The sequence below is a fragment of the Choloepus didactylus genome, chromosome 2 (genome assembly GCF_015220235.1).
Source record: "Choloepus didactylus isolate mChoDid1 chromosome 2, mChoDid1.pri, whole genome shotgun sequence".
Lineage (NCBI taxonomy): Eukaryota > Metazoa > Chordata > Mammalia > Pilosa > Megalonychidae > Choloepus > Choloepus didactylus.
Window position 1 is genome coordinate 195,784,369 of NC_051308.1, and position 16,085 is coordinate 195,800,453.

Here is a 16,085-nt window from a genome sequence, read left to right on the forward strand (position 1 = left end):
AAAAGATACCATTTTCAATACCAACTAAAAAAATCAAGTACCTAGGAATAAACTTAACCAAAGATGTAAAAGACCTATACAAAGAAAACTACATAACTCTACTAAAAGAAATAGAAGGGGACCTTAAAAGATGGAAAAATATTCCATGTTCATGGATAGGAAGGCTAAATGTCATTAAGATGTCAATTCTACCCAAACTCATCTACAGATTCAATGCAATCCCAATCAAAATTCCAACAACCTACTTTGCAGACTTGGAAAAGCTAGTTATCAAATTTATTTGGAAAGGGAAGATGCCTCGAATTGCTAAAGACACTCTAAAAAAGAAAAACGAAGTGGGAGGACTTACACTCCCTGACTTTGAAGCTTATTATAAAGCCACAGTTGCCAAAACAGCATGGTACTGGCACAAAGATAGACATATAGATCAATGGAATCGAATTGAGAATTCAGAGATAGACCCTCAGATCTATGGCCGACTGATCTTTGATAAGGCCCCCAAAGTCACCGAACTGAGCCATAATGGTCTTTTCAACAAATGGGGCTGGGAGAGTTGGATATCCATATCCAAAAGAATGAAAGAGGACCCCTACCTCACCCCCTACACAAAAATTAATTCAAAATGGACCAAAGATCTCAATATAAAAGAAAGTACCATTAAACTCCTAGAAGATAATGTAGGAAAACATCTTCAAGACCTTGTATTAGGAGGCCACTTCCTAGACTTTACACCCAAAGCACAAGCAACAAAAGAGAAAATAGATAAATGGGAACTCCTCAAGCTTAGAAGTTTCTGCACCTCAAAGGAATTTCTCAAAAAGGTAAAGAGGCAGCCAACTCAATGGGAAAAAATTTTTGGAAACCATGTATCTGACAAAAGACTGATATCTTGCATATACAAAGAAATCCTACAACTCAATGACAATAGTACAGACAGCCCAATTATAAAATGGGCAAAAGATATGAAAAGACAGTTCTCTGAAGAGGAAATACAAATGGCCAAGAAACACATGAAAAAATGTTCAGCTTCACTAGCTATTAGAGAGATGCAAATTAAGACCACAATGAGATACCATCTAACACCGGTTAGAATGGCTGCCATTAAACAAACAGGAAACTACAAATGCTGGAGGGGATGTGGAGAAATTGGAACTCTTATTCATTGTTGGTGGGACTGTATAATGGTTCAGCCACTCTGGAAGTCAGTCTGGCAGTTCCTTAGAAAACTAGATATAGAGTTACCATTCGATCCAGCGATTGCACTTCTCGGTATATACCCGGAAGATCGGAAAGCAGTGACACGAACAGATATCTGCACGCCAATGTTCATAGCAGCATTATTCACAATTGCCAAGAGATGGAAACAACCCAAATGTCCTTCAACAGATGAGTGGATAAATAAAATGTGGTATATACACACGATGGAATACTACGCGGCAGTAAGAAGGAACGATCTGGTGAAACATATGACAACATGGATGAACCTTGAAGACATAATGCTGAGCGAAATAAGCCAGGCACAAAAAGAGAAATATTATATGCTACCACTAATGTGAACTTTGAAAAATGTAAAACAAATGGTTTATAATGTAGAATGTAGGGGAACTAGCAGTAGAGAGCAATTAAGGAAGGGGGAACAATAATCCAAGAAGAACAGATAAGCTATTTAACGTTCTGGGGATGCCCAGAAATGACTATGGTCTGTTAATTTCTGATGGATGTAGTAGGAACAAGTTCACTGAAATGTTGCTATATCATGTAACTTTCTTGGGGTAAAGTAGGAACATGTTGGAAGTTAAGCAGTTATCTTAGGTTAGTTGTCTTTTTCTTACTCCCTTGCTATGGTCTCTTTGAAATGTTCTTTTATTGTATGTTTGTTTTCTTTTTAACTTTTTTTTTCATACAGTTGATTTGAAAAAAGAAGGGAAAGTTAAAAAAAAGAAAAAAGACAAACAAGGAAAAAAAAAAAAAAAAAAAAAGATGTAGTGCCCCCTTGAGGAGCCTGTGGAGAATGCAGGGGTATTCGCCTACCCCACCTCCATGGTTGCTAACATGACCACAGACATAGAGGACTGGTGGTTTGATGGGTTGAGCCCTCTACCGTAGGTTTTACCCTTGGGAAGACGGTTGCTGCAAAGGAGAGGCTAGGCCTCCCTGTATTTGTGTCTAAGAGTCTCCTCCTGAATGCCTCTTTGTTGCTCAGATGTGGCCCTCTCTCTCTGGCTAAGCCAACTTGAAAGGTGAAATCACTGCCCTCCCCCCTACGTGGGATCAGACACCCAGGGAAGTGAATCTCCCTGGCAACGTGGAATATGACTCCCGGGGAGGAATGTAGACCCGGCATCGTGGGATGGAGAACATCTTCTTGACCAAAAGGGGGATGTGAAAGGAAATGAAATAAGCTTCAGTGGCAGAGAGATTCCAAAACGAGCCGAGAGATCACTCTGGTGGGCACTCTTACGCACACTTTAGACAACCTTTTTTAGGTTCTAAAGAATTGGGGTAGCTGGTGGTGGATACCTGAAACTATTAAACTACAACCCAGAACCCATGAATCTCGAAGACAGTTGTATAAAAATGTAGCTTATGAGGGGTGACAATGGGATTGGGAAAGCCATAAGGACCAAACTCCACTTTGTCTAGTTTATGGATGGATGTGTAGAAAAGTAGGGGAAGGAAACAAACAGACAAAGGTACCCAGTGTTCTTTTTTACTTCAATTGCTCTTTTTCACTCTAATTATTATTCTTGTTATTTTTGTGTGGGTGCTAATGAAGGTGTCAGGGATTGATTTAGGTGATGAATGTACAACTATGTAATGGTACTGTAAACAATCGAAAGTACAATTTGTTTTGTATGACTGCGTGGTATGTGAATATATCTGAATAAAATGAAGATTTAAAAAAAAAAAAAAAAAAAAAAAAGATTAGTAGTAGCTACATTAAGTCAGGGATGCAACATTAAATCATGGGCCCAAAGAACTGAGTTCTAGCCCTGGTTCTGGCACTAACAGGTACCTTGGGGAAAACAATTTTCCTCTCTGTGCCTTAGTCGCCTGTCTCAATAATTAAGTAAGAAAGCTAAATTAAATTTAGATTTCCATGATTCCATCAAAATATAATTTTTTTTCTTTCTGTCAAATCAATATTCATAGAAATGAATAAATACTCACTCTGAGTCTAACACATCCTCTGCGAGAGCCTCTCATCATTTTGTCCTTGGACTAAAAGAAAAACAAAAATATTCAATGAATAAAAGGTTAATAGATTGACAAAATTTTTTACAACCATTTGGGGGAAAAGAGACAAGATTTACAGTAATATTCCTTTCTTTTCCCCCACCCTCTTTCCCCCAAAATAACCACTTAGGATAGGGGAATTAACAGATTTCAAATGAAAATGTTTTACAGTCTATACAAATAAACTTAATCATAGAACTGTATTCGTACATTTTATGCAGCATACATTAACTGTAACTTTCGTTCCTCCTTTATGCCTCTTAACTCTAGTCCAATGTACTTCAAATTTCAGTGAATTTAAGAATCACCTGGAAGGCCAAGAATCTTACACTTACACCTGGGGTTTAAGACTCACTCCCAGATGATTCTTACACAGGTAGACAGAGGACCACCTTTGAGAAACAATATGTTAGCTTTAACTCTGCAATTCCCCCAATGGTTCACAACATTTTTTTGCCTCTGTGGTTTCCCACCCAATGTTCCTCAGCTTGGAATACCCTTGACCCTAATTTTCTGCCTTGCTGTCACTCATCAGATGCCACCTGCATCTGACTTGGATTTCCATCCCTGACCGCCCAGAGTCTCTGGTGTGTTCCTCTGCATAGCATGCACCAGCCGTGTTCCATAATGGCTGGTTTACTTATCTGACTCACCCATGAGACTGCATGTTCCATGGAGGGTAGGAATTGTGTCTGATTTATTCTTGATAGCTTATGCCTCAGAACAGTGTCTGACACATTAGATGCTCAAAAAAGTATTTACTGATGGAATACAGCTTACCCTGTATGTCTCCTGTACTGAGTGAGCCCAGTAAAGGATCTGCTCTGTACACTAAGCACTAAGTTGACATTCAGTAAATATTCCTAAAATTAAATTAGTCACCTGTTATAAATTAAGGAAAACTCAAATAATCAAAGTTTAAGACTATTTGATACTTCACCAACTTGTATTTTTCTGTACTCTACCTATGGGAGAAAGAAGCAAAACAAGCTGATATCTTAGGATTATGTTTTTTTCTGTTTTTTTTTTTTTTTAATTTTTATTTTGAAATATTCAAACTTACAGTAACAGTTGCAAAAATAATACAAACCCCATACACAGAACTCCAGCATACCCCAACACCCTCCACTGATACCCCAATCTACCAACTTTAATATTTTGTCATTTTATCATTTCTTTCTTTCCCTCCCTGTCTTCCATCATCTATTGCTCTCTTCTGAACACATGAGAGCAAGCTGCACAGATCCTTGAACAAATAATATAATTCACATATACATTTCCTATGAACAAGAATATTCATTTATGTAATCACATTAAGTGTAGTTAAGAAGTTCAAGAAATTTAACATTGATATAAAGCTTACTTTCTATATTTCATTTTTTCTTCTGTCCCAATTGTGTCCTTTTGAGCCTTTTCTCCTCTATTCTTAGATCTCATCCAGGATCATCTATGGCACTTAATTGTCATTATCTATTCAGACTGTTGACTGTCTTTTTTTTTCAATTGTGGAAACATATATACAGCATACATCTTCCCATTCCAACCCCTCCCAAGCATTCCATTTAGTGGGATTAATCACATTCATAATGTTGCAATGCCATCAACTTCCCACCAACCATTACTAGAAATTTTCCTTCACCCCAAACAGAAACCCTACACTCATTTCTTATTAACTCCCCATTGCCCCTTCCCCCAATTCTCGTAACCCATACTCTACTTTTCATCTCTATGGTCACATTCTCTGATACTTTCTTTGTGTTTACCGTGGGGCTTAAATTTAACATCTTAATCTATAACAATCTTGTTTTCTTTGATACCAACTTAACTTCAATAGGACACATAAACTATGTTCCTATACTTCTGCATTCCCCCATCTTTATGTAGTTCATGTCAAAAATCACATATTCTACATTGAATCCAAAACCACTGATTTATCATTACACTTCATGTATTTTAGATCCTGTAGGAAGTAAATAGTGGAGTTACAAATCAAAAATACAGTAGTATTGGTATTTATATTTACCATGTGATCTTTACCGGAAATCTTTATTTCTTCATGTGGTTTCAGTCAATTGTTTAGTGCCCCTTCTTTTCAGCCTGTACAATTCCCTTTAGCATTTCTTATAGGACTGATCTACCAGTGATGAAGTCCCTCAGCTTTAGATTATCTGGGAATGTTTTCATCTCCCCCTCATTTTTAACCTCCAGGTGTTGGTGAATTTTCTGAGTCTCTGATGATTACTGACTTCTATCTGTATCCCACTGTGGTCACAGAAAGTGTTCTGAATAATTTCAATTTTTTTAAATTTATTGAGGCTTCTTTTATGTCCCAGCCTATGGTCTATTCTGGAGAAAGTTCTGTGATCACTAGAGAAGAACGTGTGTCCTGGTGATTTGGTATGTAATGTTCTATATATGTCTGTTAAATTTTTCTATCTCTCTCTCTCCTTTCTTTGCTTCTCTGTCTGTAGGGCTCCCTTTAGTATCTGAAGTAGGGCAGGTCTTTTATTGGCAAAATCTCTCAGCATTTGTTTGTCTGTGAAAAATTTAAGCTCTCCCTCGAAATCTGAAGGAGAGTTTTGCTGGATAAAGTATTCTTGGTTGGAAATTGTTCTCACTCAGAATTTTAAATATGTCATGCCACTGCCTTCTCACCTCCATGGTGGCTGCTGAGTAGTCACTATTTAGTCTTACGTTGTTTCCTTTGTATGTGGTGAATTGCTTTTCTCTTGCTGCTTTCAGAACTTGCTCCTTCTCTTCAGTATTTGACAGTCTGATCAGAATATGTCTTGGAGTGGGTTTATTTGGAATTATTCTATTTGGAGTTCACTGGGCATTTATGCTTTGTGTATTTATATTGTGTAGAAGGTTTGGGAAGTTTTCCCCAACAATTTCTTTGAACAGACTTTCTAGACCTTTACCCTTCTCTTCCCCTTCTGGGACACCAATGAGTCTTATATTGGGATGTTTTATTTTATCTATCATATCCCTGAGGTCCATTTTGATTTTTTTTATTTTTTCCCCCATTCTTTCTTTTGTTCTTTCATTTTCTGTTCTGTGGTTCTCGAGGTCGCTGAGTCATTGTTCAGCTTCCTCTAGTCTTGTACTATGAGTATCCAGAATCTTTTTAATTTGGTCAATAGTTTCTTTTATTACCATAAGATCTATTTTTTTATTTAATCTTGCAATGTCTTCTTTATGCTCTTCTAGAGTCTTCTTTATGTCCTTTATATCCTGCACCATGCTCTTCTTCATGTCCTTTATATCCTGTGCCATGGTCTCATTGTTTTGTCTTTAGTTCTTTGATTAATTGCTCCAAGTACTGTGTCTCCTCTGATCTTTTGATTTGGGTGTTTGGGTTTGGGTTGTCCATATTGTCTGGTTTTTTCATATGCTTTAAAATTTTCTGTTGTTTTTGGCCTCTTGGCATTTCCTTTACTTGATAGGGTTCTTTTAGGATATGAACGATTATTCAGACGCCAATCTCTAATTTGTCAGATCTACAGCTTGGTGGTGCACACTTTCTCTAACTAACCAGCAGATGGCATCTGCGAGTCACCTATTCCTCTCAAGTCAGTTCTCCCCAACTTTGTCTTTGTGGTGTGTGAGGGTCTGGTTCTTGTGGGGTCCAACTGGTGCACCAAGTTTGGGTGTGTCATTGGTGCTGTCCGCCCTGAATGTGGGGCATGTGTCTGAGCAGTTAGGGAGGGAGGGCAGCTTTAAAAAACAAACCTCCCAGGTGTTCCTGGAGATTTAAGGTTGTTGCAAAAGTCTAAACCTTCATTTCAGTCTCACCACAGATTGTCTCTGCTGCTGACCCACAAGTCTTTGGTATTGGTGTAGGGTCCCTGGAATTTCCAGGTGGGTTACTCTTACCAGCTGTGCCCTTCTAGGGCCTTTGCTGAGGGAAGGTTGTGCTACGTCACAAGTGTGCACCTTCCTTCAAGGGAAGCCCTGGGCCGCTGGGCCGGACAGGGGCGTTCCCAGCCTGATGTAAAGATAGCTGAATGTGGTATGTTAATTTCTCCCTTTTCACACAGCTCTACCTTCCCAGCTCCGGGACAATTAGCTGTGGGTGCGCAAAAGGCTATTGTCCATGCCCGAAAGTGTGGTGTGTGCGCGGTGTTGCCAGAAACACTTACCATCACACTGGATCCCTTGGCGTGGCTCTGAGCTGTGGGTCCAGTGCTGGGCAGGAGCGTTCCCCACCCACCGGGAAGATGGCTGCAAGGGGCGTGGTTTTCTTCCCCTTTTGGCTCACCTCTGCGTTCCTCACTCTGAGACAACTAGCAGCGTGTGCACAAAAGGCTATCTTCCATGCCAGATATTGAAGTGTTCGCACAGCCCTTTCCTGCCATGCTTCACTGTGTGGTTCTCGCTGCCGTATCTGCAGCTGCTTTTGGGGTTTTTTAAAAAAGAACTAGTCTGCCTCCAAACACCAACCCACAGTTTCCCCACACTGCAGGTGGCTACCGGACATTCAGCAGGCTCACTCACTCGTTTCAGAACGCAGACTCCTGGTTTCACCAAGTGCACATTCCCTGTGGATTTAGCAGACTTTGTCCAGCTGGTGCATCACTGGAACTGGTGTTCTGGGTCACTTTCTGGCCTCTATATAGTATTTTTGCCCTGTCTCTCCTAGCTGTCATCTTAGGTTCTCCTAGGATTATGTTTTAAAAGAAAGCTGCCCCATTTTAAACCATGGAGACCCTACATCCAAAGTCCTGAGCCACAGAAAGTCATGTTCAGAAATGTTTACTCTGAGGTACTGAAGAGAGTCCTCTTTTTATTCTACTTAAAAGTATAATAAAACAGAGAGGCGGGGCAAGATGGCGGCATAGACAGGAGTGGAAGCTAAGTAGTCTCGCTGAACAACTACAAAAAACCAGAAACAACTAGTAAATAATCCAGAATAACTGCAGGGGGACAAACAAGACCATCCACTCATCATACACCAACCTAAATTGGGAGGAATGTCCGAGAACACAGCATAAAATCTGTAAGTAAAACCTGGAGAACAAAGTTGTGAGACCCCCTCCCCCACAGCCCAACCTGCAAAGCCTCGTGGTGCCAGAGAGAAGCTCTCTCCCAGCAAGCGAATATAGCTCAGCTGAGCTCCAACTGGGGTTTTAAGTAGCAAGTGTGAGCTGCTCACTACAGGTACGCATCCCCAAAAAAAACAGAAAGAGGCTTTGGGTGACAACTGACCTTGGAGAGCTGGAGGGTCGCCTTGGACTGGGTCTGAAGGGGACTATCTGTTTCTTTTTCGGCTCAGTGGAGAAAGCCCCAGTCATTTTCAGTTTCCAGGGCTGTGACTCGGGGAAGGGTGGAGACAGCACAAGCAGAGAGTGAGACCACTGAAATGCTAATGACCTCCACCTTGGGGTCTCTCTTCTCTAGGAGGAAAGGGGTGGGGCCCTTTCCATTCAGAACCAGACCCCAGAGCCTGGGGGAACACAGCCATACCTCCTCACACCAGTCAAGAATTATAGGCTAACAGGCATCACCTGCTGGGCAGAAAAGCACAGTGACCTGAGGCATCAAAGGGTGGAGCAATTTTCTAAGACACACCCTCAGGGAAACCAGATACTGAATATTTCTTCCCTCTGGGACCTGAGCCTGTTCTGGTCTGGGAAAACCTGAGTTGGATAACCAAGGAAACCATGCCTAGACAACAGAAAATTACAACCTACACTAAGAAAAACAGAGTTATGGCCCAGTCAAAGGAACAAACGTACACTTCAACTGAGATACAGGAATTTAAACAACTAATGCTAAATCAATTCAAAAAGTTTAGAGAAGACATTGCAAAAGAGATAGAGGCTGTAAAGGAAACACTGGGCATATATACGGCAGAAATCAAAAGTTCAAAAAAACAACTAGCAGAATCTATGGAAATGAAGGGCGCAACACAGGAGATGAAAGACACAATGCAAACATCCAACAGCAGATCTCAAGAGGCAGAAGAAAACACTCAAGAACTGGAGAACAAAACACCTGAAAGCCTACACACAAAGGAGCAGATGGAGAAAAGAATGGAAAAATATGAGCAACGTCTCTGGGAACTCAAGGATGAAACAAAGTACAATGATGTACGTATCATTGGTGTCCCAGAAGGAGAAGAGAAGGGAAAGGGGGCAGAAGCAATAATAGAGGAAATAATTAATGAAAATTTCCCATCTCTTACGAAAGACTTAAAATTACAGATCCAAGAAGCGCAGCGTAATCCAAACAGAAGAGATATGAATAGGCCTACGCCAAGACACTTAATAATCAGATTATCAAATGTCAAAGACAAAGAGAGAATCCTGAAAGCAGCAAGAGAAAAGTGATCCATTACATACAAAGGAAGCTTAATAAGACTATGTGCGGATCTCTCAGCAGAAACCATGGAGGCAAGAAGGAAGTGGTGTGATATATTTAAGATACTGAAAGAGAAAAACCGCCAACCAAGAATCCTATATCCAGCAAAGCTGTCCTTCAAATATGAGGGAGAGCTCAAAATATTTTCTGACAAACAGACAATGAGAGACTTTGTGAACAAGACACCTGTCCTACAGGAAATACTAAAGGGAGCACTACAGGGTGATAGAAGACAGGAGTGCGTGGTTTGGAACACAATTTTGGGAGATGGTAGCACAACAATGTAAGTACACTGAACAAAGGTAACTATGAATACGGTTCAGAGAGGAAGGTGGGGAGCATGTGAGACACCACAAGAAAGGAGGAAAGATAACGACTGGGACTGTGTAACTTGGTGAAATCTAGAGTATTCAACAATTGTGATAAAATGTACAAATAAGTTCTTTTACGAGGGAGAACAAGCAAATGTCAACCTTGCAAGGTGTTAAAAATGGGGAGGCATTGGGGGAGGGATGCATTCAGCATAAACTAGAGACTGTAATTAATAGAATCATTGTATTATGCTTCCTTTAATGTAACAAAGGTGATATCTCAAAGTAAATGCAGATAAGAGGGGGGGATAGGGGAGGCATGTTAAACACTTGACATTGGTGGTATTGTCTGATTCTTTATTCTACTTTGATTTAAGGTTATTTTTCCTTTTGCTGCTTCCTAGCTTTCATTTTTTTTTCCCTCTTTCTTTTGGCTCTCTACCTTCTTTGACTCTCCCTCCTGCCTTGTGGAAGAAATGTAGATGCCCTTATATAGATAGTGGTGAAGGTGGTGAACACATAAATGTATGACCATGCAGAGAACCATCGATTATTTACTTGGGATGGAATGTATGGTGAGTGAACAAAACCATATTAAAAAAAAAATGGGTTGATGACAAAACCTCGAGGGCAATATACTGAGTGAAATAAGCCAGACACATAAGGACAATTATTGCAGGGTCTCACTGATAGGAACTAAATATAATATGTAAACTCATAGACATGAAATATAAGGTACCAAGGTATAGGACGAGGCTTAGGAATGGGGAGTGGTTGCTTAGTATGAGCAGAATGTTCAATCAGGATGAACTGAAATGTTTGGAAATGAACAGGGGTGTTGGTAGCAAGACGTGAGAATAACTAACAGAGCCGAATGGTGCGTGAATGAGGTGCAAAGGGGAAGTTCAGAGTCATATATGTCACCAGAAGGAAAGTTGGAGGTCAAAAGATGCGAATGCATAAAACTGAATCCTATGGTGGGCAATGTCCATGATCAACTGTACAAGTACTAGAAATCGCTTCCATGAACCAGAACAAATGTATGACAATACAATTAGAAGTTAATAATAGAGGGGCATATAGGGAAGAACTATATACCTATTATAAACTATATACTACAGTTAGTAGTATTTCAGCATTTTTTCATAAACAGTAACAAATGTACTATATCAATACTACGAGTCAACAATTGAGGGGGGTTGGTTAGGGATAGGGGAGGGTTAGAGTTTCCTTTTCTTTTTTTCTTTTTTCATCTTTCACTTTATTTCTTGTCTGGAGTAATGAAAAGTTTCTAAAAACTGAACAAAAATTAAGTGTGATGGATGCACAGCTGTATGAGGGTGCCCAGGGGCAAGTGATTGTACACTTTGGATCTTTGGATAATTGTATGTTATCTGAACAATCTCAATAAAAATGAAAAAAACAAAACAAATAAATGTGAGTTATGGTGATGAAAAAAAAAAGTATAATAAAACAGACTCACACATTTTAGAAAAAAAATTCTGAATACCAAACAGAGTTGAAAAGAGATCTTTACTAACAACAGAGTTAGAGAAACCACTGTTAACAAAAAATATTCCCTAAGCACTTAATGGCCTTTTTCTGTACCCTATACTTACCTTCCCACCAAAAGTGTCAAGGCAACAGACAAAGATAATAATTAGGTTCAAAACTAAATGATGACATTAGCCATTAGGGAAATGCAAATCAAACCCACAATAAGATACCACTTCACACCCGCTAAAATGACTATTAAAAAAAATAATAACAAGTGTTGATGAGGATATGGAAAAATTGGAACTCTTGTGCCTTACTGGTGGAAATATAATATGACGCAGCCACTGTGGAAAACAATTAAGTGGTTTCTCAATAAGGTAAACATAAAATTACTGTATGACCCAGCAATCCTACCCTTTGATGTATACTTAATATAATCCAAAGAATGAAAAGCAGAGACACAAGCAGATACTTGTACACCAAAGTTCACCCCAGCAGTACTTGCAGTAGTCAAAAGGTGGACACAATCCAACTGTCCTTTAACACATGAATAGATAAACAAAAGTGGTATATATACACAATGGAACATTATTCAGCATAAAAAGGAATGAAGTACTGATACATGCCACAACATGGATGAACCTTGAAGTCTTTATGCTAAGGGAAATAAGCCAGACACAAAAGGACAAATACTGTATGATTCCACTTGTAATATGTAGAATAAGCAAATTCATAAAGACAGAAAGTAGATTGGAGGTTACCAAGGGGATGGGGGGAGGAGGAATGGGGAGTTATTGCTTAAGGGGTATAAAACTTGTTTGGAGTTATGAAAAAGTCTTGGTAATGGATGGTGGTAATGGTAGCACAATGTATATATAAGTAAAGCCATTGACTGTACACTCAAAAAATTGTTAAAATAGGAAAATTTATGTTATATATATTGTGGTGGTTTGAAGCTGTATGTACCCCAGGAACACGTTTTTTAAATTTAATTCATTCCCATGGTTGTAAAACCATTGTAAGTGGGACTTTTTGATGATGCTACTTCATTTAATGTGTGACCCATCTTAACCAGCATGGGTCATATTGGAGTTCTTTATAAAGGGAATGAATACAGACATGAGAGAAAGCCATGGAAGCAAGAAGCTGAAATCAATGAAACTCAGAAGAAAAGAGAGAGACCAGCAGACATCACCATGTGCTTTGCCATGTGACAGAGGAGACCAGGATCACCAGCAGCCCATCTTCAGGTAGAAAGCATCACCATGAAAATGCCTTATTTGGGACAGTCTCCTGGCCTCAAACCATGAGCAAATAAATTCCCATCATTTAACCTGACCCATTCCATGTATTTGCTTTGAGCAGCCTAAGAAACTAAAACATATATGTTTCCATAATAAAAATAAATTAAAAAAAAAAATACCTGATGACAGTTAGAATACAAAGTCAACTCAAACAAGGTAAGAGTCAAAACATTTTTCCTTGATATTCTTCTACCATAACACAATTCTTAAGTAAAATTATGGTAAATAGGAAAAGGGCAAGACAGGCACCAATGATGATACTATTAATGTTATATGTCAAAAAAAAATTTAAAGAGATAACCGAAAATAATTAAAGCAAATACACTAGAAAACAATCAGACAAATCCAGAATATGGACATTCTACAAGATAATTGGCACAGACTATTGAGAAATGCAAAAAAAAGAAGACTAGCATGTAAATAATTGTAATCTGGGGCAAAAATAAATGTTACATGAATACAGTCTAAAAGTGCTGTAGTCGATAAAAGGTTCCCTGACATGGAAAAAAAACAGGGAAGACAATACCAAAGTGATCAGGTTTCAAGTTTCAATCTGGGACTTAACCAAAAAAGTGAATGATCTGATAAGAGAAGGAAAGTAGGAAAAAGAGGGCATTCCAAGCCAAGAGCACATCAACAAAGACACAGATGCAGAAAATTATACACATGAAGTTTTTACAGAAGGAAAGTGCAGACAGAAATAGACAGAGAGAGGAGCCTGAAAAGGGGCTTTAGGGACCAGATAATGAAGGGCCAGCAAAAAATGTTGAGTAGTTAAGGTAACTCAACTCTATTCGATAATTAATGGAGAGCTAATGAATGTTTACAAGGAGGACAATAGCATTCTCAAAGGTGTGTTTTGGAAAAATAACACTGTTAAATATGGAGACCTGGGAAAAAGGAGGATGGTGACCCTATAAGCAACAGCAGCAAAAGCAGCAGATTCTCACTTAGTGATGCCCTCTATGTGACAGGCACTTTATATACAGTAAACTTCACAAAACCTTGCAAGGTAAAAAATATTCATGTATTATCAATGAAAGCAATACTAAGAAGATGAAGTAATTACCCAAAGTTACACATGTAAACCATAGCAGTTTGACAAAACAGGCACAATATGGCCACCATGCAAATCACCCCCTCGGTGATTTATCTGTGCTCTGCTAGCTTAGAATCCTCCTTTCTGCAGTGGCACAGGGCCCTCCCCCTCTTCCGCCCACGACTCGGCTCTAACGTGGAGCTAAAGGAAGCTGGTATGTGACTAAGTCCCCAGACACAGTTAAGTGCTGCACGGGTGGTGATATGATCAAGCTGGCCAATCACAGTACCCACTACCTCACAAAGCAGGATGCTTTCCCAGGGATATTTTTCACCTGGGACTAAGGGAAGCTATGAGGTAACAGCTACCAGGAGTCACATGGAGAAAGCAATGAGTAAAACCTACACAGAGAGTGAAGCAGAGAGGAGAGAAAAGAGTACTGGCTGCATATTATCTTCAGCTATATCCCGGTCTGAAGCAAACCTGCCTAAGCCAATGCCATACACCAAATATCAGGTTCTTTTTGATGAATACTAGTACCACAAAGACAGTAAAACGCTACCGATGACTAACTGTCTCCCAGTATCTGTTCCCCTCTTTTTCCTTTCAGTAATAACAACCTTCACTTCCAAGTTTTAACTGAACACATGGCTCCCCTGCTAGATACTGTATTTTGAGCCTCCCTTACAACTAGGTGTAGGCCATATATCTACATAATGCCGGTGGGCTGTGAAAGGAATCAATGTGTACAACTTCTAGATTGTGTTACAAAAGGAAACTGCTTGAATACACATTCTTCTCAAGTGCACATTGAACATTCTCCAATACAGATCACATGTTAGCCATAAAACAAGTTTCAATAAATTTAAAAGAATGAAAATACTATGAAGTGTGTTCGCTGATCATAATGGAATAAAATTAAAATCAATAACAAAAGGAAATTTGAGAAATTCACAAATATGTGGAAATTAAACATCACACTCCTAAATAACCAATAAGTCAAAAAAGAAATCACAAGGGAAAGGAGGAAATACTTTGAGATGAATTTTTTTAAAAATACAAAAACTTATGGAATTTCTCCTACCCCATAAACAAGGTCAACACCCCCTTCCAGCACAAAGAAGTTAAAATGGTCATTGCCGAGAAATCCTTGAAGACTGAGAGAAGATCAAATGAGAAGAAGAGGTGTAACTGAGAAATCAGGATGTAACAAATGAATGTGATTACTGACTCATTATATAGATATTTCTTTTTTCTGTCTAGTGTTTTAGAATAGCTAAAAGGAAATATCTGAAGTTGTTGAACTGTAATCCAGTAGCCTTGATGTTTGATAATGATTGTATAACAATATAACAAAACAAAACAAAAAATAAACAAAAATGTCAGTTGCCTGTGTTTGTATGGATCTACTTCTGGATGTTTTGTTCTGTTCCACTGATCTATATATCTATCTCTGACAATACTACACTGTCTTAGTTAATCCACCTCTATTGAAAGTCTTAAAATTGGGTAGAGTACAATACTAGTAGTCAATGAGAGAGACAGGTAAAGGATGTTTGGGGTCTTCATTTTTCCTTTTATTTCTTTTTTCTGGAGTAATGCTAATGTTCTCAAAATGATCATGGTAATGAATACACAAATATGTGATGATACTGTGAACCACTGATTGTATACTTTGGATGGATTGTATGGTGTGTGAATATATCTCAATAAAATTGCGTTAAAAAACCTTATGGAATACAGTGAAATCAGTTCTTAGGGGCAAATTTATAGCTGTAAAAGCCTATATCAAAAAATAATGAAGATCTCAAATCAGTAATCTAACCTTCCCATTAAGAAAACAAAGTAGAGCAATTAAACCCAAAGCAAACAGACAGAAGGACATAATCAAGATTAGAGCAGAAGTAGATGAAATAGAAAATAGAAAAACAATAGAGAAAAATCAACAAAACCAAAAACTGGTTCTTTGAAAAGACGAACGAAATTGACAAAGCTTTAGCTACAATAACCAAGAAAAAAGAGGACTCAAATTACTAAAATCAGAAATGAAAGAAGGGAATTACTACCCACTTTACAGAAATAAAAAGAATTATAAGGGAACACAATGAACAAGTGTATGCCAACAAATTAGATAATCTAGAAGGAAGTAGACAAATTCCTAGAAAGACACAAACTGTCAAAGCTGACTCATGAAGAAACAGAAAATCTGAATAGAACTATAACAAGTAAAGAGATTGAATTAGTAATCAAAAAACTGCATGCACATACACAAAAAGCCCAGGCCCAGATGGCTTCATTGGTGAAGTCCACCAAACATTTAAAGAAGATTAAAAA

General features: G+C 38.6%; 1 protein-coding gene across 1 annotated transcript in view; it reads right to left on the reverse strand.

Moving 5' to 3' along the window:
- The window catches only part of OSBPL9 (oxysterol binding protein like 9), a 200,877-nt gene that overhangs the window by 151,606 nt on the left and 33,186 nt on the right, over positions 1 to 16,085 (reverse strand). Inside the window, 1 exon segment of the mRNA XM_037827248.1 lies at positions 3,172 to 3,222. Coding sequence (XP_037683176.1) covers positions 3,172 to 3,222 — 51 coding nt within the window.